The sequence below is a fragment of the Callospermophilus lateralis genome, chromosome 3 (assembly GCF_048772815.1).
Source record: "Callospermophilus lateralis isolate mCalLat2 chromosome 3, mCalLat2.hap1, whole genome shotgun sequence".
In the NCBI taxonomy this organism is placed as follows: Eukaryota; Metazoa; Chordata; class Mammalia; order Rodentia; family Sciuridae; genus Callospermophilus; species Callospermophilus lateralis.
In genome coordinates this window covers 184,209,288-184,230,954 of record NC_135307.1, presented here as the reverse complement: position 1 = coordinate 184,230,954, position 21,667 = coordinate 184,209,288, and the positions used below count along the sequence as shown (strand labels likewise).

General features: G+C 49.4%; 1 protein-coding gene and 1 non-coding gene across 2 annotated transcripts; one reads left to right on the top strand and one right to left on the bottom strand.

Annotated features, from left to right (window-relative positions):
* Positions 1 to 7,187: 7,187 nt before the first annotated feature.
* R3hdml (R3H domain containing like) lies at positions 7,188 to 15,179 on the bottom strand. The gene is made up of 5 exons (XM_076849483.1): positions 14,919 to 15,179; positions 11,359 to 11,477; positions 10,030 to 10,162; positions 8,573 to 8,688; positions 7,188 to 7,320 (listed from the first exon to the last, which is right to left on the bottom strand). Exons 1-5 carry the CDS (start codon positions 15,177 to 15,179, stop codon positions 7,188 to 7,190), a joined length of 762 nt encoding a protein of 253 aa, XP_076705598.1.
* Positions 15,180 to 20,350: 5,171 nt separating this feature from the next.
* Positions 20,351 to 20,423, top strand: Trnav-cac (transfer RNA valine (anticodon CAC)). Its single transcript has one exon. It is a non-coding gene; the product is annotated as a tRNA-Val (tRNA).
* Positions 20,424 to 21,667: the final 1,244 nt, after the last annotated feature.

The window sequence follows — 21,667 nt, the reverse complement described above, 5'->3', positions numbered from 1 at the left end:
ACACACACACACACACACACACACACCACACTCACAATGAAAGCCCAGCCCTCTGACCGTGCTATCTCTTCTAATCCCCTTCCTCCCATGAAATACATGAATTATCTCATTTTACAGAAGAGGAAATAGGTTCAGAGAGGGGAAGTAACTTTCCCAAGGTCATGGCTGCTACAGGTCTTGGCTGGCCGCAGGCTATTCAGTCCTTTAGCCAAGGCTGGTGAAGAGACAAGTCCCTGAATCAGTCCCTCAGTCATCAGTTAATGATGACATTAAATCATTCCTTCTAAGGAGGGTGGTGTCCGGGTTTTACAACCTCCCTGTGTGATGAAGAGTCAAGGACTTCAGTATTGTCCCCACTCCAGAGAGATCAATGGAGGCATAGAGGTGCTGAACGATTTGACCTCCATCATACAACTAGAATGGCTTTCTTTTGCATTCCAAGGGCCAAGCTCTATGTATGAGGTTGCGGGGACAACTAGGTGTATAAAATGCGCCTAGTTTTTTTAAACTTCAAAACATGCCCCCCAAAGGAAAAACATTATCTTGAATTTCCCTCCACAGAAATAAAAGTGTCATTAGTTTTTGTGTCTTCCCATGGAATTTTCTGTGCAAACACAAGCGCGTGTGCACACATATACATCAATATGCGCTTTGTAATCAGAAATGACACCCCAGTCTTCAGCTTGCTCTTTCCACTCTTTGGAATTTGGAGGTTCTTCCCCATCTGCACACAGATCTGCTCTTTTTCCTTCAAGGATGGGATGGCATTCCATCTTAGACGAACCTCTACTCCGTCTACTGAGGACATGCGGGCACCTCTAGTCTAGACCCCACTGTGGGTTGCAACACAGGGACACTCCTTGAGGCACGAGAACGTCCTCAGCTCCTGACACCCCACGTTGGGCAGGGCTTGATGTCTCTTTCCCTTGGGGTTCTCTCCAGCACCAACAGAGATAGGGAGGAACCACGCTGACCCTCCCTTGGGATCATTCGCTCAAGTCCCCACCCCAGCTAGACCACGCGTGGCGGGTTGAGCTGGGCCCAGCCACCGTTCTCTGTGAGCTAGTGTTATGGGTCTGGGTCATTCTGTGGCGTCTTGGGACCCCTCGATGTATTCCTAGGCAGCATGAACCAAACCCCAGCCCAGAGCTCCAGCCGCCCCACCGAGTTCTTCCCACCGCACACGGGCCATGCCCCTGTTGGAGACCCTAGGGAAGCAAGCCACGCGCCAACTCCAGGGCTCCCGCGCCAACTCCGTGGCTCCCGCCACTCTAGAAGAGCCCTAGGAGGACCTTCACTTTGTCAGAAACACATCGGAGGGTGATCTACGGCCTCCAAAACCTTATCACAGTCCCACCCTGTCCAGTCCTCCCCAGCCCCAGCCGCTGGCCCCACTCACCATAAGTGCTGTCCACGGGAGCCCCGAGGGGCGTATTCACACTGACCATGGCCTAGTTCAGCCAGCTGGACACTCGGGGGGCATGGAGGAGCGGGGGACCCCCACACGGCAGCAGCGCGGTCACCAGGCGCCCGTCCACCAGGAAGGCAGTGAGCACAGCCAGCTGCTACCACCCGGTTATCTTATTGATTCTTCTAATCACCCAAGGTGGGTGGATACGTTAAAGAGTAACCAGTCACTTAGGGAACCTGTGGCTGGGGACTGTCGCTATTGCCATGACAACGGCGACCTGGCCAGACCTGAGGTCCACTCAGGCCCCAGACCTGCACTCTGGGGGTAGGAGCTCCTGGGGCCAGAAGTAAGGGGGTCAGTCCTCAACTTGAGGGAAGGAACTGGGCAAGAGGGCCCTGAGGTGAGAGTCCAGGTTGGGTGGAGTTTTATGGCTCCAAACTGTGGGCGGGGCGTGATGCAGGAGAGGGGGAGGCTGAGGGAGAGGAGAGAAGGGGGAAGCGTTGAGTTTAATGTGTCTTGCTGGGTGCTGGGGCTGCACACAGGCCCTGCCCTGCCTCAGTAGACATGGGGATGAGGAGTTGAGCCTGAGAAGGTGCTCTTGGTGTCTCAGGGTGGGGGCAGAGAATTGCTAGGAGACAACCCTGGGGCTCCCATTCTTCTGGCAGGTTTATTGGGAAGTGATTCCATCCCAGGCCCTGTACTAGGCTCCGGTGGCATGGCAATGAGCAAGCAGATGTCATTCCTGCACCTCCAAACCTGGACCCAGGCGGCCAATTGCTGCTGAGACCAAACCAAGGAGGGATGGCCCATCAGCAGCTCATGATCGCTGACCGGGAAGGGCCCTTCCACACTCCCAGAACTCCCACCGGGTTTCCCTGCTCCTCCATCTGACTCCCTCTCTACCTCCATGTCAGACCTCGCTCTCCTCAACCCTTTTCCACTTCAATCCACTTGACCTTCCTCGCAGAGAAAACAGAAGCCTAAACCAGACCTCCCAGAGCCTCACTGGCAAAGGCAACCGTTCTCCTGGGTCCCTCCACACTCCCCGCACCTCCTTCCTCAGGGGCGCACCTGTGTCTGCAGCCCTGGTCCCCACCCCTAACACCTGGGCTCGCGGTCTCCTTCTCAGCTTGGCTCAAGCCATCTTCCTCTCACCTGAGTTAGTGAAGGCCTCTTGTCTACTCCCAGCATCTTCTCTGGCCCTCCCCAAATTTGCTCTCTATTGATGAGGTCAGATGTTTCTTTTGCAGTGAAAACTTGATCGTGTCATTCTAGGGCTAGAATCTCCACCTGCGGGGCCATTGCCCTTGACTGAGGTTCCCAGATCGCGGATGGCCCCCACCTCCCTCCCGAGGGTGAGTCGTTTCACTCTCTTCCCCCAACACCCAGGAGATCTTTTCGTCCTGGCATTGCTGGGCACCCTCTCCCCAGCCCTCCACCCACACGGCCCTCTCTTCCCCAGAGCCTGACGAGCTTCTCTTCATCCAAAATCACGCCTCTCACATGGAGCAAAGTTATGCACAGGTGAACATGAGCGGTGCACAGGAACTCTCTGCACTTCCTCCCCATTTTGCTGTGAACCAAAAACTGTTCTAAAAGAAATACGTTTGGGCCTGGGGGGGGGGGTGAGGCTTAGTGGTAGCACATTGCCTGGCATGCGTGAGGCACTGGGTTCGATTCTCAGCACCACATACAAATAAATAAAATAAAGGTCCATCCACAGCTTCAAAATATTTTTTAAAAAAGAAAAGAAAAAGAAATACAATCTGTTTAAAAATAAATCCCTCTGCAGGAAGACCCACCAGACCATCCATTCTAGTTTAGACTGTGTTCTTATCTTATAATTCCCTGTTCTGGTGCTCTATATGTATAATAAGGATTATCATGCCTTCCACTGTTGTCGTGCATTTAAAAAAATAATAATAAAATCAATAATAAATAAATAAATTCATCATATTAAAAAACAAATAAAATAATTCCCTGTTCTTCTCCTGGGTAGCATTTCAGTTCCAATAAAGCATTTATGTTCATCTTCTGTTTACTGCCTGGCAGCCCCTGTTGGAGAACTGGACCGTTACTGATCTCAGGGATCAGCAAATCTTTTCGGCAAGGGACCATGTAGTAGATGTCTTGACCTCTGAGAGCACACACAGTGTCTGTGTCAACTCCTCCTCTTTGCCACTGAAGCACCAAGGGAGCTGTGGGCAGCAAGGACTAAGAAGCACACTTGAACCTACACTTCAACAAAAAACATCATTTACAGAAATAGGTGGTGGGCCTGATCTGGCTATGGGCTGTTGTTTGCCCACCCCTCATGTGTATTAATGGCCACTATGCTCAGAGCTGACAATTTTTTGGAGGGTCAGGGGTACTGGGGATTGAACTCAGGGAGTTTTTACCACTGAGTCATATCCCCAGTCCTTTCTATTTCTTATTTTGAGACAGGGTCTCACTAAGTTGCTTTGGACCTGCTCAGTTGCTGAGGCTGGCCTAAAACCTTCTGCCTCAGCCTCCGGAGTCACTGTGCTTACAGGTGTGCACCACCAGGCCTGGCCAGAGCTGAGACTTTCATTTAGTATGTGCCAGGTGCACTTAAATGCTTTCTGTGTATTCATTTGTGCAATATTTTGAATGACTTTATGAGGCAGAAACTATCAGTGTCCCCCTTTACAGATAAGCCTGAATCATTGAGACCACATGCAGCCACTAAGTACAATTTGTATGCAGGCAGTCTGGCTCCAGGGTCAACCCTCTTGGTTGCAGAATAGATTGTGTCAATGAGTGATCAGATGAGAGTGGCCCTGAAGGTCTTCAAACACTCCAACATTTTGCAGAGGTTCAAATGTTATCTTTCTCTGCACCACGGTTTCCCCCTCCACTGGGAAAGCCCTGCAATAAGCCAGAGTGGCAAGTCCTTGCCCCCTCTGTGGATCTGAGTCCGCAATGTCCAAGGCACAGCAGCATGAAAGAAGCCAACTTGCTCATTTCCTCTTTGTGCATTTAAAAACTTTTTTTTTTTTCCTTCTCCACACTGGAGATGGAAATCGGGGGCACTCTATCACCGAGCTACACACCCAGTCCTTTTTATTTTTCATTTTGAGACACATTCTCACCAAATTGCCCAGGCTGGCCTCAAACTTGTGATCCTCCTGTCTCAGCCTCCCAAGAAGCTGGCAGATTACAAGGGCTACTGTTGCTAAAAGCTTGGTCCTTGTCCCTGATGCCTATCCAATTAAGAGGACATGGTTTTTAGAAAAAGAAAAAAAAAAAAGGCTTATTGCTTGGGTACTCCTCTCTCCAAGGCTATGATTCCGCCCATCCTCAGGAATAGGGGGCTTTTATTAGAGGTGATTCAGAGAAAGTGAGATTAGGGAGGAGAGATCAGAAAAGAGAAGATCAGGGAGGAGAAGGTTGGGAAAAAGAACTCCCCACCCCCCCCCCCAACCCCCCCCCCCCTAAGTTTCAAGGCCACAGGGGATACAGTCACAGCTTCAAGTGAACCTCTGTTACAGTACCGCTGCACCTATCCCCATTCCTCCTTTGGCCCAGGCTCTTCCTAAAGGCTGTATCAGAAATGGTGGATCTGGGAGATCATCTTGAATTCCCACGCTACAGTGGCATTTTTTTTTTTTTTCTGAATTGTCTGTACATTTGTCAAACGCCAAGGTGTCTCTTAGCTGAGAGGCAGGAGAGTGGGGGCTTAAAACATGGCCTGTCTACCTCATAGGGAATAGGATCAGATGTAGCTTCTGTAAAATGGGGATTGGAACACTACCTGTCACTTAAAGTGGCTGTGATCATTCAATGGGATCAAGAGCCCAGGGGACTCCCATCCAAGCACTTCATAAATGCCAGGGATTGTCATTCTCCTTATCCGGGTACTCAGGACCCAGGACAACACAGGCCTTGGAAGCAGACGAGGCTGAATGTAAAGCCCAGTTCTGCTCTTTACTCAATGTGTGAGTCTATGATGCCACTTACCCCAGAGTCCCCTGCCACTTACACCTCCAGAACATTTTGGGAAATTGATATAGAGTTGGAAAACCATTTTTCTCCCTTATGAGGGTCCATGTATATATTTTTAAATCTAGTATTTACTATCACCATTGCTTTTTAAAAGAAAGAACATTTTTAAACTCTGCCCCTCCCAAGAAGAAGGACATTACCTGTGAATAATGAACCTGCAACATTGATTCCCTTATTCCAATCCTTTCCAGAATTTGGAAACTGAGACTCACTCTAAGCCCCATTTTTCTCTTCTGCAAAATGGAGTGACATAGCTACCTATCCCAGCGCATGGATCTGACCTTTGCTAGTAGGTCCCCGGCTGTCAGCCCCTCCCCTGCTCTTCCTGTAGGCTGCTTCCCCTGGCGCCGCCCCAACCCCTCCTATCCACTCGCCTTCCCTTGTCTTTTGACCCTCCTGGAAGCTCAGAGGTCAGGAAGGTCCACTGCCTGGGATCTCTAAGGATTTTACTACAGGAGCGTCAGGGACGGGGTGGGTGACATATTCAGGTCCAGCCGAGGTAGGGATGATCAAGAGGGAAGAAAACGCTCCATCCAGGTCAAAGTGGGCCCTGTGCAGAAAGGGTCTATTTTCCATCCCTGAGCCCGTTCAGGGCTGGGCCCAGCTGGAGGACAAGGCCTGAGGGAGGAGATTTTACTATCTTTGGAGACAAAAGGGCCTTTGTGTGCTGTGATCTCTGGGTGGGATGGGTGCGGAGAGGGAAATGGTTTATTGGAATGAGAATGAGATTGTAGGGGAGAAAAAGAGACTCCAGAGGCGGAGACTGGAAAGGAAAAAAACGGCAGAGCCGACAAAGAGGGATGAGGCTGAGACAGAGACACAGAGAAAGGACAGGCCCGGAAAGAGAGCCCCGGGCCAGCTGTGGCTTCTGCTTCTCAGTCCTGAGCCTAGAGAAGTACCAGGAGACCTGAGGAGGGGGAAGCTGAGCTCCGGCTTGGTGTCCACCCTCTCTGAACCTCCCCATCTGACAAAGGGGGCTGGACCCTGGGGGCCTGGGGAGGGGGTGTCCATGACCTAATTTCACCGGTTTTCAAAATCTTGGACCCAAAACATACGTGGCACAGTCGGGGGGGCGGGGGGGAGCAAACCCTCATGACAGACCAAGCTGCTGGCAAGGGATGAGCGAAGGTGGGTTTTAAGACAAAGATTGTCAAATAAGTGCCTTTCGTTGGGTGGACAGACTTGGGTTGGAAGCCAGAGAGTCAAAATGAGCTAGTAGTTCTGTTCCACGCGGCCCCAGCTCTCTGAGATTCGAGTTCTAAAAGAGGGTCTCCCCTGGGACCTGAGAAAAGAAAGCTGTAGCTAAAGAAAGGGGGAAGGCAAGAAGATCCCTTTCCTCTGACATAGGCTGGACATTGAGCAAAGAGAATCCAGGAGGGAAAAGCCAGTTCACCGGGGGGAACCCAATTCCTGTCCCTGTCCTTTTTTTTTTTTTTTTTTTTTTTTGATTCCTTGCGCATGTATGAATATATCCCAACAAATCTCACTTTTAGGTATAAAAATAAAGCACCAATTTTAAAAATTTAATGGAAACCAGTAGAGTTGAGCAAGGGGGTTGGGGAGGGAGGAACTGGAGAATGAAATTGATCAAGTTGTGATATGTGCATGTCTGAATATGTCACAGTGAATGCCGCTGTGTAATTATAATGCACTAGCAAAAACATTTTTAAATAATTGTTCCTCCACACTGTCTTTGGGGGCAACCCTTGGAGGATGGGGCCCAGCTGGTGCCCCAGAGCCCCAGGAGAGTTCAGGTCCACAGGAGCCTGTTGGATTTGAGCCCAGAGAAGCACATGTTGCTATTGCAGCTGCCCTGGTAACTGGGGGGACAGGCGGAGCATGGCTTCCCCATCTTGTATGGAGCCTCACCAATCCAGTTGCCCCTGGAAGAGAAAATGTCCCAGGGAAGAAGGGTTAGGAGACAGGAGCTTTAAGTAAGCAAGCTTCTCACAGACTTCAGAACCTCAGCCCAGCCACTAGGGCTCTCTAACCCTGGGCAAGTCTCTGTGTAAGCCATGGTTTCTTCATCTGCAAAGCCACCAGAAGGCCCTTCCCTCTTGGGTGGGGGTGCAGCGAGGATCAGATGGAGGGCTGTGTGCATGTGTGACAGGTGCTCATTTGGTGCTGACTACACCCCTTGTGGCTTTGAAACTCACCATTTTCTTTTTCCCAGCCTTCTTCTCCCTGACCTTTTCCTCCTTGATCTGTTTTTCCCTGACCTTCTCCTTCCTGATCTCTCCTCCCTAATCTCATTTTCTCTGAATGACCTCTATAAAAGCCCCCTATTCCCGTAGATGGGCAAAATCATTGTCTTTGGGGCAGGACTCCTCTGTGCTTCTCCTCTTTGCAAAGGCTAGCAAAGCAGTAAACCTTCTTTTTCCTTTTTCTTAAAACCATGTCCTCATTACTGGATTGGCATCGGGGACAAGGTAACACATACAGGTCAGGGTATCGGGCCTGGCAAAGGAGAGTCCCTGCAAGCACTGATCTTCTTACTCCCCCATTTCCCCTGGAGGAAGCAGATCTGGTCCTGGCTTTTGGTCTTGGTGACAGGCTGAACCACCTCATTTCTTGAAACTTGACTTTATCCTCTGCATAAACTAAATAAACGAAATAGTGCCTGTAAAAATTATGTGAGATAACCTTGTGATTTAAGAACACTGTGCAGATGTGGCTACATAATTAGCCCTTGCGTGTAACTGGAGCATGGGGAGGAGGGGGTCTCTGCCTCTCCCAAGGGATTTTGAAACTTGGGTGAAGAAAAAGGATTATTACAATTTTTTGGGGGAAAGGTACCAATGATCGAACTCAGGGGCACTCAACCACAGAGCCACATTCTTAGCCCTATTTTGTATTTTATTTAGAGACAGGGTCTCACTGAGTTACTTAGCACCTCGCCATTGCTGAGGCTGGCTTTGAACTCTCGATCCTCCTGCCTCAGCCTCCTGAGCCGCTGGGATTACAGACATGCGCCAAGGCGCTCAGCAAGAAAAAGGATTATTAATGGCCTCTCTGAAATACCAAACTTGTATGGGGTATGTAGAAAAGAGGAAGGGATACTGTGCATATCTTTCTCATCATTGAATTCTTAGGACCCCTCCTGTTCCGGAGCCCCCTCTTGGCGCGGGCACTTACTTAATGGCGTAGTTGCAGACCAGGTACACCGCCTGATGCCAAGTGCTGCCCCAGACACTGATGCTGGCACAGGTATGGATGGCACAGCCCAGCCGACTGGAGGATGCCCACACCATCTGAGGAGGCACAAAGACAAGGGGTGCTGAGAGGGACTGGGTGGGGCCCAGGTTCCTTGGGTGCATGGCCCCTGGGATTGGGTCCAGTGGGTGCATTAGGTAAGGTCTTCTTGGGGAGATGCCCACGTGTCCCAAGGTAGAGGCAGGGTGGGGGGCTAGAGGCATTGAGACTATAATATAATGTTTCTCAAAATATTGTTTTACCATACCCAACCATAAGGAATAAATTTCATATTGTTATGCACACATATACACAAGTGGAACGAAAGGTTTTGAACCAATGTGCAATATAAGCTAATGTTTTTTACGTTGTTCTATTAATTTTATTTATTTATTTTCTCCTAGTGACCAACCTTTGAAAATAATTGTGTTTGTTAGAGGTTCAAGACAAACTTTGGAATCAAATACACTTGGATTAGTATCCCCATATTGCCTGCTGTGTGATTTTGACTAAATCTCTTTATCTCTGTGTACCTTAATTTCTTCATTAGTAAAGTGGAAGTAATAGTGTGTCGTAGGAAGTTAGAAAGGACATTTGGGTTAGGTGTCATGTTGTAGAAGGTCTCAAAGTTAGGTTTTGAATTTAACTCCAAATGAGTCACAGAGAGGCAGACGGAGCTGAAAGAAGCCAACTGTCACATGGTGGGAAGCTTCTATTCTATTACAACAAATATAGCATTGTATCGTTCTGCCTAGTGTCACAGTATTCAATATTATCCCTCAAAATGTCCCATAGTATTTGGAATATCTGGGGACATTTCCCTTTTTTGAAGATAGTAGGCACAAAGCAGAGCGTGATGGCACACAACTGCAATCCCAGAGACTCAGGAGGCTGAGGCAGGAGGATCACAAGTTTGAGGTTAGCCTCGGCAACTTAATGGGGCCGTTTCAAAAAACAAAAAGGGCTGGAGATGTAGCTCAGTGTTAGAGCACTTGCTTAGCAGACACAGAACCTTGATTTGATTTCTAGAACCAAGGGGGGAAAAAAAGAGATATAGTGAGAATCTTAGAAAATGGAAAATTCGGGGTGGGGATGTGGCTCAAGCAGTAGCGCGCTTGCCTGGCATGCGTGGGGCGCTGGGTTCAATCCTCAGCACCATATAAAAATAAAATAAAGATGTTGTGTCCACCGAAAAACTAAAAAAAAAAAAAAAAAAAAAGAAAATGGAAAATTCCCAAGACACTCAGAATAAAACAAGGTTCACCTCAATGCAACATGCACAAAACTTTCCAGAATCTCCAAAGGTCCCTGCTTGAATTCTCATTTCTGTTCCACCCATCCTTCTCCCTCTAGGTACCAGGGCTTGTTCTGTGTCTGCCCTGAGCCCCGAAGGAGGGTACCTGAGTGTAGTGGGAGCAGACAGGGCCACTGCAGTGCCAGGGGCAATGCGGGGTACAGTACTTTGGGGATGGAAACAAGAAATGCTGCTTCTCCTCCGACCAAGACTTCACGAGATCCACCACCGAGCGGTACCTGGGGAGGCCAAGAACATGGAGGAAGCTGCGGGGAAGGATGGAAAATTCACTGTACCGCCAACTGCCTAGGACTTGCTTGGTGACCTTGGGTGAGTCACTTTGCTTCTCTTCCTGGATTCCTCCTCTCTAAAATGGGAATGAGGACAGGAACACTTACCTCCCAGGTGTGTTCTGAAGGACAGTGGGGTTAGACTGTGTCGAGCCCTTCCCTGTAGCTGGCACATAGTAAGTGCTCAGTAAAGAGCTTGAACTTGTCATGGTCATGCAAAAGGCATCTCAGACAGAGGCACTTGAATTTTAAGGGAAGGAAAGGCTTGTTGGATCATCTGTGAGGCCTCTGAACTGTGAGATGGGGAGAAGGCAGACCTGGTGAGTCAACCCAAGAAACCCTGCAGTGGTAATTCACAATGGTTCATCTTTACCCCTGACTCCGTTTCCTCATGTGATGACCATGGGCAAGGGTGGAGTCTGGCAGGAAATTTAGTGGCAGGGAGAGGGGACATGACCTTGGGACAGACCACACAGCATTCTTGGCCCCTAAAGCCTGGGGTTGGCCCAGCAAGTGGATGACTTGGGAAAGGGCCCGGGAGCCCGCTGGGCTCCAGTGAAGGGCAGCCCTGAATCTGTCTTGCTCTCTCTGCTGGGGTCATGGCCAATTGGTAGGTATGGGGCCGCATTGTTTTTCTAACGTTCATATTGGGCAAAGTAAGAACATGACAATGGTGTGACCCTCTCGTAAATGTCTTTGACATTTTACTGGCCTGTGAAATCTGCAAGTCAGGAAAGAGCCAAGCCCGGCCAACACCTTGGTTTGCAGACAGCACACTGAGGTTGGGACACGGAAATAACCTTCCCCAGGCTGCACAGATCAGAACTCACTCCCCAGACTCACACTCAAGAGACGGAATGGGGGAGGCAAGTCAGGCTGGAGGAGTGGGTCTGTCTTTCTCAGACTCTTGGGGGCACCTGTGGACTTGGGGTGCCCCCTGCCAGGGCTCTCATCCCCCAACTCTCGGAAACGATCTAAGTGATTATTTGTTCACCCCTTTGTCTGTCCTAAGTAGAAGGCTGGCTCCCTGTGGGCAGGAGACTGTCTCCTGTCAACGTAGTCCAGCACCTGGGACAGGGCCGGCGCTCAGTGCGTCCAAGGGAGGGAGGGAGGGAGGGAGGGAGGGATGGATGAGACTGACTCACCGGCCAGAACCGATGGAGAGGTTCTGGCCCACATAGCGCATCAGCGGTGAGGGCCCATGGGCCCAGGTGCACTGGGTGGCCCAGGCCTTGGCAGAACTGGCCAGTCGCTCATCCCATACCTGGAGAGAGAAAGGCCATGAGCTCTTCCCACCCACCCCGGGAACGCGCCCAGTGTCTTGCTCCCCACCTCCTGGGACTCGGCGACAAACCCACTGGGCGGATTAGAAAAAGAAAGCCTCAAAGTCAACCCCGAGTCCACCACGGAGGTCCACACCCAGGCCCATGCCCTTTTCCCTTCACTGGGCCTGATGCTTGAGGCCTTTGACTCTGAGTGTGGTCGAGGTTATTGGTCTAGGCATTCGGTGGTCCCACGAGGGGGCTGAGCCCAAGGTGAAGGGAAGATGGCCGATTTTAAAGGCATAATCATTCTATTTTTTCCTCCTTTCCTTTCTTTAAAATGTAATACTGGGGATTGAACCCAGGGTGTTATATATTTATTTTTTGAAGCAGGGTCTCATCAAGTTGCTGAGGCTGCTCCCAAATTTGTGATCCCCTTGTCTCGGGCTCCCAAGTCACTGGGACGACAGGTGTGCACCACAATGTCTGGCACGTATTCTATTTTCTAAACATATTTATGTTAACATAAAAATTTTAGTTCAGGGCTAGGGATGTGGCTTGATGGTACAGCATTTGACTAGCATGCATGAGGCCCAGGTTCAAGGCATGCAAAAAAGAAACAATTATGCTTACCTCAAAAGCGTTTTTTAATATGTGAAAACAGGGCTGGGGATATAGCTCAGCTGGCAGAGTGCTTGCCCAGCATGCACAAGGACCTGGGTTCAATCCCCAGCACCACAAAAAAAAAAAAAAAAAAAAAACTGAAACATGCACAAATCAGTAGATAAGATATTGAAAGGAGGAAAATTGAAGAGCCTCTCATCCTTCCTGTCACTGCCCCTGAAGCCACCTACACCCGACCCCCAGAGGCAATCACTGTTTCTGTGTCTGCTTCCAGAAATGTTCTATACCTGCACAGATGTGTGTATATATACATATATAATACATATATAATACATACATATATACATGAATACCACACATATATATACATACATATATTTATAGATACATACACACATACACACATGGGGCTGCAGCTTGGTGGTAGAGCACTTGCCCAGCTTGTGGGAGGCCCTAAGTCCAATTCCTAGCAAATAACAATAATAAATAGCAAAACAGTTATTTTTTAAATTTTTTTTAAATTTATATAAGGAGGAATAAAATTAAATGGATATGGCATCTCATATTGATTATATTTTTATTTTTTTATGACTAAGCAAAGAATTCCCAGTCCCCCTCCTCCCTACCAGTGTGTGTGTGTGTGTGTGTGTATTTTTTTTTCTTTTTCTTTCTTTTTTTTTTTTGACAAATGGCAGCCTGCTAGACTCTTTGGCACCTCACCCTCTTCACTTGACAAGATAGGTTATCTTTGTGATTTTTTTTTTTTTTGCACCAGGATTGAACTAGGGCACTTGACCACTGAGTCACATCCCCAGCCCTATTTTGTATTTTATCTAGAGTCTCACTGAGTTGCTTAGCCCCTCACTTTTTGCTGAGACTGGTTTTGAACTCATGATCCTCCTGTCTCAGCATCCAAGCCGCTGGGATTACAGGCGTGCGCCGTCAGGCCTGTTTATTTTTGCGAGGATTCCACATCAGTGCCTATCAAATACTTTCCTCATCCTTCTGAACAGCTTTATAATTTTCCAACTTATTAATTCCCCAAGTTTTACTGCCAGGAAATGTTTCACTTAAAAAAACATGGTTCCCAGGCTGGGAGTATAACTTAGTGGTAGAGCACCAGCCTAACATGTATGTGGCCCTGAGTTCCATCCCCAGCACCACAAAGAAAAAAATCAACAAAAGAATGAATGAGTAAATAAAATAAAATGCTAGTTCCCTTCCAACTCTGAGTCCTTGGGATTCTCTGGGATCTTATTTGTTCACTCAGCAAATATTGAACAATATTTCTGGGCACTGAGGACTCACAGTGTAGCAAGGAAATGAGACATCAAACAACGCATGAGTCATTTTGATCCTGGTGTGTAAGAGAATGTGGAGCCAGACCAGACTTTCTTGGGGGCTGTGCAGGAAAGAGCTCCTGTGGGGTTTGTCTCACTTCCCATCTTGTAGGGAAAACAGAGGAAAGAGGTGAGTTGAAGGAAAACACTAAAGATACTCGCTGACCCTCCCTGAGGTCCTTGGGGAGATAATCTGGACTTCTCAGTTCCGCACCACATGCAATAATTAAACACCAGTTGGGGTGAGTGTCACATACATCACTGCTGCTCAATAAATGTGTCATTTGTTTGAAAAGAGGAGGGCTTTCTATGTGTCCGTCCCTGTGTTAATAAATGAATGATTCAATGAACAAATAAGGACTCCCTCCCTCCTTGCTGGAGCTGCTGTTTCCGGGCTCCTATCCCCACCCCTTTCCAACAATCACCTCCTGGTAACTGATATATATATATATATATATATCACCAGGAGGTGATATATATCAGTGACCCCAGGCGGCTAAGTGATGCCCACTCATATATATATATATGTGTCTTGTTGATTTTTTTTTTCTCTAACCCTCCTCAAATGAATGCACCACAGGGGAAGGAGCCTGGTCCCTCCTGAGCTCTCAGCATGAGGCCAACTCCCAGCAGAGCTGGTATAGAAATGGAGGGGCAAGCTGCTCACCTGTAGGCTGAGAGGTGGACTGGCATCTCTTTCCCTAAAGAAATCCCTGTGGGCTGGGAGTCCTCTATCTCCAGCTCAGTTTGGGACAGTGGTGGTAGGGAGGAGTTGTGACAAGGAGCAAATTGTCCTCCACTCCGGGGGGTCTGACTTCTGGAGGGCTGGGGTGAGAGACATCAGCCCTGCCTCTTGGGAAAAATGATATCCCAGTCTCCTCCGCTAACCAGTGACTGGCTTTCCTCAGTCTGAGATCCCCAGGTGCCTGTCCCCACCGCTCCAAACCCTGTCTCTTTGGGCTTTCTGGGAACAGTGATCTGGGTATGTCAGGCAAACCCTCGGGCCAAGAGACAATAGTATTGGAAGCTCTGGCCACCCACCTCCTATAGGATCCTGGTGTGAGTTATGATTCTTAGGCTATTGAGGTGGTTAAGACTGAAACCTTAGCAGTAGGCACAGCTGGCTTAGAATCCTGGCTGGGTGACCTTGGGCAAATTAATTCTCAGAGTCTCAATTTTAAAATTTGGAAAGCGGAGACAAGATATCCTCTTGATGGAAGAGGGTCACCCCCAGTGCCTAGTGCACAAAGGTGCTCTGTACATAGCATTCTTGTCCCCAGATTCACTGGAAGATATGGGCAATTGCCTCAGTTTCTTCATCTGTAAAATGGGCAAACTAATTCCTGCCCATTGTACAGGACACCCAGATACTGGCTAGTGGGTCCAGACTGGCTAGCCCTTCCAAGGCAGTCACTCCAGGTCACAAGGAGCAAGCTGGTGTTTGCTGGAAGGGGTGCTGGGTCAGGCACAGGGACTCACCATGTACTCCATGTTGGCGGCAGGTGGGTGCACGCTGGCCCGGATGTGGTTGTGATAATCCAATAAGGCACTCATGTCCCGGGCAGAGAGATGGCGCTTCCGGCGGTACCGGGGCACCCCAAGGCCACTCAGGGATTGCACAGCCATGCCCTCAGGTCGGCCCAGGGGTAAGGTGGCATTGGGCACCATTGAGGCATCCGCTGTCTGGCCTGCCCAGAGGAGCAGGCCTGCCAGGCCCACAGCGCTGGGCAGCAGGGGCATAGCTGGCTGGGGGCTATGGTACAGTCAGAGCCAGCTGCCTAGAAGGGGCAGGCAGGAGAGCAGCACGCCCTGAGGTCCTCCACGGGCATTGCCAGCCCGGAGGCTGCTCCCTGGGAACTTGGCAAAGATGTCCTGACCCAGTTCTGGTGCAGATGCCCAGTGCTGCTTCCACCCCACCCCAGTGGACTGAGAGGGTTGGGTGAGGAGAAGGAATGCCCAGACAGTGGCTAACACAGACCAAGCCCCCAGGGGTGGGACGAGCCACCACGCCAAAGCCAGGCCCTGTTCTGCCCACCCAGGGGACAGACAGCCAGACATCCTCTTCTCCAGCCCTCTCTAAGGCCCAGCAGATGCCCACAGAGGCAGCGCCAACCTCTCCCAACCACACTGCAGGGCCCTCTTGCTCCTGGGGTGCTGCAGCTTTGAATTAAGAGGGGGGTGGAGATGGCATAGAGAACACAGAGAAGGAAAGAGTATAGAGAAGCAGAGAAGCTTGGGGACCAGGCAGCGGCTCCCAGGGGTGCATACCCAGGACAGGGGGTTCCCAGGGGACCTCTTCAGACACCTGGCCTGCCTGGCTGTGCGGAGACTTTAACATCCCCCAGGAGTTGATAGCATCTGACGTCCCAGGCCCCACAGCCCCCTCCCTTCCAGCCCAGCCAGACTGGACAGGGAGGCCCCGCCCGCTGATCCATGGGCCTTCTCTCCAGTCCTCCCCATCCCGCTGTTCTGCTTCCACCCAGAGTGTCAGGGCTGCGTCTGAGCTGCGCGCAGAACGGGGATGTGCTGAAGGCAGGAATCCAGGAGGACACACCCTTCTCCTGGAGAGACCCCAGGCTGGCCTCCCGGGCTTCTCTCTGCCTCCCAGACCTGTCGCATTAAGGCCTCCTCACCTCAGGACAGTGTTTTCTGACCGTTCTCCCTACCAAGACTTCCAGCCTCAGAGTAGGCATTGAAGACGGCCCTGGCTAATGAGCACCTACTCTGTGCCAGGCCCAGGGCTGAGAGCTTTACGCACAATCTGGGCCAACCCTCAGAGGCAGGAGCTACACCCTCAATGGTCAGATGAAGAGACCAGCACTAACAGGTGAAGGAAGGAGCCCAAAGTCAAGTCAGCAGCTCTGCCACAGACCCAGGATGTTGAAAGAACGCCATTTTTTTTTTTTTTTTTTTTTTTTTTTTGTGGCCAAACCAGATAGAGATGCATTAGGCAAAAGACTTAGGAGGATATTCGCCGTGAAGCCACTCAAACGCAGCACCGTGCAGCAGGACACGGGCCTGGGTTCAGGTCCCTTCTATTCCTCACACTGACTGGGTGTCCTGAAGCAATGGCTCCTTGGCCATCTTGTTCCTCATCCACCATGTGGAAGAAGTGGTGCTGCCTGCCCCATCCATGGTTGTAAGATTAAATGAATTAACATCCATGAAGTCAGAACAGTGGCAAGTACACGGTGTGGAGCTCTGTGGGTGTATTTCTGTGTACCTGTGTGGCTCTGCACTTGGGCATTACGTGTGTGCAAATACACTTACACGCACATGTGAGTCACACGTGTGTGCCCTGGTGCACACCTGAGTGTACAGATGTGTGCACACACATATGAGTGTGTGGTTAAATCTCAGCTATTCTGGACGAGCAAGAGCTTATATTCTCCTCTTTGATTACTTGGGTTGTTTTTTTTTTTTGGTACCAGGATTGAACTCTGGGGCACTCAACCACTGAGCCATATCCCCAGCCCTATTTTGTATTTTATTTAAAGACAGGGGCTCACTGAGTTGTTTAGCACCCTGCTGTTGCTGAAGTTGGCTTTGAACTCGTGATCCTCCTCTCTCAGCCTCTAGAGCCACTAGGATTATAGGTGGGCACCACTGTGCCCGGCTCCTTTTGATGGCTTGAATCCTCCATAGATAACAAACGTTTCTTTTGTAACAGTGGTGTATCAAAAAATGAGGGTAGAAGTATCTGCCACCCTCCGCCTCTTCTTCTAGCGACCTCTGAGAAGCCCCAGGCTAAATCCAGTCTGGAGGTGGCAGGCCCAGCCTAGCCCAGCTGGCTGCACAGGGCTGGGGGATGGGACCCGGCAACTCAAGCCAGGTCTTCCCCAGACACATGGAATTCCTGCCCCAGGCAGCCGCCAAGTCCCCACCTCCGTGGCCCAGACAGCACACATTGCCAAAGCCCACACCTTACCACTGCTTCGGAGTCCCCAGCCTGGCCGGCCACTGACTGACCGCTGAGTGCTGGGGGAGGCACAAGGGCAGAGCAGTGAGGGCTGCGGTCTCTGACCCTCCAACCAGGACTGCCAATCCACCTCATCCCTGCACCCAGGGTGCTGGTGTCCTGAGGCAAGACCTCATCTGTCTCTGGGCCTTGGATGTCCCTCTGGAAAAAGTGAACTTCGGGCTCTTCTGACTCGGGAGGCTGGGTCCCCAGTACACCAAAGTGAGCTCAGCAACCCAGGGGAGGCCCTGGTGCTTGGGACCCCAGGAGACTAAGTGCTGCCCTCTCTCTCAGAACGCCTGACACGGTCACTCCACATGGCGGGGGCATTGGCGTGGAACTTCCCATTGAGGGTTCGTCCTCTTGGCTGCCTTTGAGGTAGGAATGCCACCCATTGTATAGACAAGACGCGGAGGCATGTGTGAGCTTCGGCGGCTCGTCCTAAGGCCTGGAGCTGGTTCGAGCAGTAACAGGGGTCCGGAACACAGGCAGAGTGTGGGTGCATCTGCACGTCCTGATGCTCTCACGTGGGCACAGCCCGCTCCCTGGAATCACAGAGAGCTCGACCCCCAGCCCTGTGTAGCCTCTCCCACAGGGTGTACAGAAAATGAATATCGTGCATAAATACACAAAAGCCCACCTGGATCTGAGCTGTCTGCACCGGTGGCTGTCCCACAATATGCCATCTGAAGCACTCTGCAAGATGATCACGCGGATCCCAGCAGCAGCAGGAGCCCCCTTTTATAGGCATAAAGAAACAGATGCTCAGAGGGCAAGTCATTTGCCCACGGTGACCTCATCAGCGGGTGGCAGAGCCGGATGTGCACCCAATCATTGCCACTTCATAAATACAGACAGACAGATGGACATGGGAAAGCACAGCCTGCAGCAGAGCCACTCAGGTAGAACCCCCATCATTTACCCCGTGAGTTTGCACATCCACAGAAAATCCTGCCGGGCTGCCTCATCTAATTAGCCCCCTCTGCATCCGCATCCGCATAGACTGGTCCTGCTTTCATTACGGTAGCTTTGCAATGGGTAGAGATGTCAGGTGTGGGGACAGGAAGCAATTGGGGTGGCCCAAGTTAAGGGCTGTCAACCTCACACAGGGTCAGAACCTTTTTTCTCCCCCCTGGATTTTACCCCGCTGGAATCTGCTATTGCCCCCTTTAATGTCCCCATTGGAATTCTCTCTGGGCTTGGGCAAGGGAAGGGGAAATTCTCCCAGAGTGTAGTAGGATCCAAGGCAGGACAGCCTGGTGGGTGAGGGGGCGGGCTCTATGTCCTGACAGCCTGGTTCATGGCCCAGCCCTGTGTGACCATCAGCAAGTTACTTATTCTCTCTGTGCCTCTATTTCCTCGTTCACTAAGTGAAGCTACTTCGAGGCATCAGTGTGAGGACTAAATGAGTTAGTCCATCTTAGGACACTTGACACAATGTCTGGCACAGAGCAAGCTGTCAGTGAATAACAATTGCTAATAATCCTAAGCGTCCCCACTTCATCTAGCACATACGAGACGGCAGGCTCTAAGTGTTTCGTGCACATCATGATTTCATTGAAGCCTCCTCTCAGCTCCATGGGTTAAGTATCAGGATCCCCATTCTACAGACAAGAAAGTGGAAACTCAGAGAGGTCAAGGAATTTGCCCAAGTTCACACAACCAGTTGCGGGGGAAATTGGATTCCATGCCAGGTCTCTCTGAATTTTACACAGTATTCTTTTTAAAGTAGTTTTTTAGAAAAGATGGTGAAGCAGGAGTCTGGTACTTGAGAGAGGAGACGAAATGTCTTTAGAAGTCATCTCAGTCATCCTCTCATTTGCCAGTTGAGGAAAGATGTTCACAGAGGTTAAGTAGCTTGTCCAAGGTCACACAGGAACTGGCAGACTTGGGACAGCAACCCAGATCTGTGTCACTCTGAATCCAAGCAGTTGGAGGAAGAGGACTGAGGAGCGGGCATGTGGAAAACCACAGGTAGGACCCAAGCTCTGTGAAACTCATGACGGCTTCAGAGGAACTGACTCCTCAGCAAATAAATCCCGTGTGGAAGCTCCAGGCTCTCTTGATCTCTCTGCACCCTAATGGCAATACCACCTGTCCTGCGGATTTCCGGAAGGAGGCAGGATGACCCAGTGTAAGGATGAGGACCAGAATTGTGAAATCAGATGGCTCTGGGTGACCTCAAGACAAGTCATGGGTCCTCTCTGTGCCTGTTTCCCCATCTGTAAAATGGGAATCAGAAAAGGCGCTGCCTTATTCAGCCACTACTGGAGGTTCAGTGAGAACAGAAGGAGTTTAGCCGACTGCAGTTTGTTCAATATTAGCGACCAGCCTCCTCAAACAGAAGCACTATGTGAATCCAAAGACGAAATGCTAAGGACAGGTACAACCAACTCAGGTTGACCAAAGTCAAAACAGGGGCTCGATGGGGTACTCAGGTGGAAAGGGAGCTCTTCAGGTGAACTGTGAATTTTTTAAACTAGCATTTATACATACTTACAGGGTAAGAGTGAGAATTTAGTATGTGTGTATAATGCGAATTGATCAAATCAGGGTAATTAGCATCTCCATTGCCTCAAACACTTATCAATTCTTTTTTTTTTTTTTTTTTTTTTTGGTACTGGGGATTACCACTGAGCTACATCCCCAGCCCTTTTTAAATTTTATTTTGAGACAGATTCTTGCTGAATTACAGAGGCTGGTCTGGAACTTGTGATCCTCCTGCCCCAGCCTCCTGAGTTGCTGGGATTACCAGTGTGCACCACTACACCTGGCAAATATCTACCATGTCTTTGTGTTGAAGGTCTTTGAGCTCATCCTGTCTGATTCTTTATAAATTATCTGCCCTTATTTACTATTATGATCTGCATAGTGATTATACAGGTAATGTTATGTTCCAAGTTCCAAGTTCTTTTAGTTGTACACTCAAGATTTAGAGATGTTTCATGGGGCTGGGGATATAACTCAGTTGGTAGAGTGCTTGCCTCACATGCACAAGGCCCTGGGTTCAATCCCCAGCACCACCAAAAAAAAAAAAAAAAAAAGAAAGAAAGAAAAAGAAAAAGAAATTGGGCACTTCAAACTGAGGTTATACCTCACTAAAACAATTGAGGCCGGGGCTGGGGATGTGGCTCAAGCGGTAGTGCGCTCGCCTGGCATGAGTGCGGCCCAGGTTCGATCCTCAGCACCACATACAAACAAAGATGTTGTATCCGCCAATAACTAAAAAAATAAATATTAAGGATTCTCTCTCACTCTCTCTTTAAAAAAAAAGCAATTGAGGCCTATATATGGTAAAAATCTTTGTTTAAAATAATTATTTCAATAAGTATAAAATTAAAATCCTACATAAGGAAAAGCACACACACACACACACACACAGATGGCAATAAACCATTCTTGTCTTTCCAACGTTTTCTTCCTGCCCATGCACATACATGCCTTCCCCAATATGTTGCTAAAACCCCCATCAATGTACACACATAACCAAAGACTCCAACACCCACACAACAGAAGGCGCCATCCCACGGAACAGGCACACAGCACGACCATCTTCAAATACAGATGCTTTTCCAACTCTGAGTACACAGACGCACCCTGCAGTTGTGTACAGAGACACCCGAAAGCTAAACCTAGGAGCTGAATTGATGGGAGGGTTTTGTTTTGCTTTGTTTTTTGTTTGTTTGTTTGTTTGTTTTTCCAGTACTGGAGATTGAACCCAGAGGTGCCCTACCTCTGAGCTACATTCCCAGCCATTTTATTTATTTATTTTAGACAGAGTCTAAGTTGCCCAGGCTGGCCTCTAATTTGTGATCCTCCTGCCTCAGCCTCTTGAGTAGCTGGGAACACAGATGTCAGTCAGGGTAGTCTTGAGTCAAATTTTTGAGTCAGACATAGCTGGGTGGAAGTCTTAGCCCCGCCACTCTCTTACCATGGGACCTAGGGCAAGTCACCACATCAGCTGTGAACCTCTGCCTCCTCATCAGTAAGATGAGCCCAACTAGATTTCTCATGAAATGAAATAAAGAGGAAGGGAGGTTGTGGCTCAATGGTAGAGCACTTGCCTAGCATGTGTGGGGGCCCCAGATTTGATTCTCAGCACCACATATAAATAAATAAAATAAAGGTCCATTGACAGCTAAAAAAAAAAAAAAAAGGAAGGGAAGGATATTGGCCAAATATGTAACAACAAACACCACCATTATGTACAAATACACTGCACCAATAAAAAAAAGAAATAAAGAGGAAGATTATAAGCAAATAAGCTCTT

Coding starts and splice junctions, on each gene's coding strand:
- R3hdml (XM_076849483.1), bottom strand. CDS start 15,179: ATGCCCCTGCTGCCCAGCGCTGTGGGCCTGGCAGGCCTGCTCCTCTGG. Junction 10,163..11,358: donor CTCTCCATCGGTTCTGGCCG/GTGAGTCAGTCT, acceptor TGGCCTCCCCAG/GTACCGCTCGGTGGTGGATC. Junction 8,689..10,029: donor TCTGCTCCCACTACACTCAG/GTACCCTCCTTC, acceptor GTGCCTCCTCAG/ATGGTGTGGGCATCCTCCAG.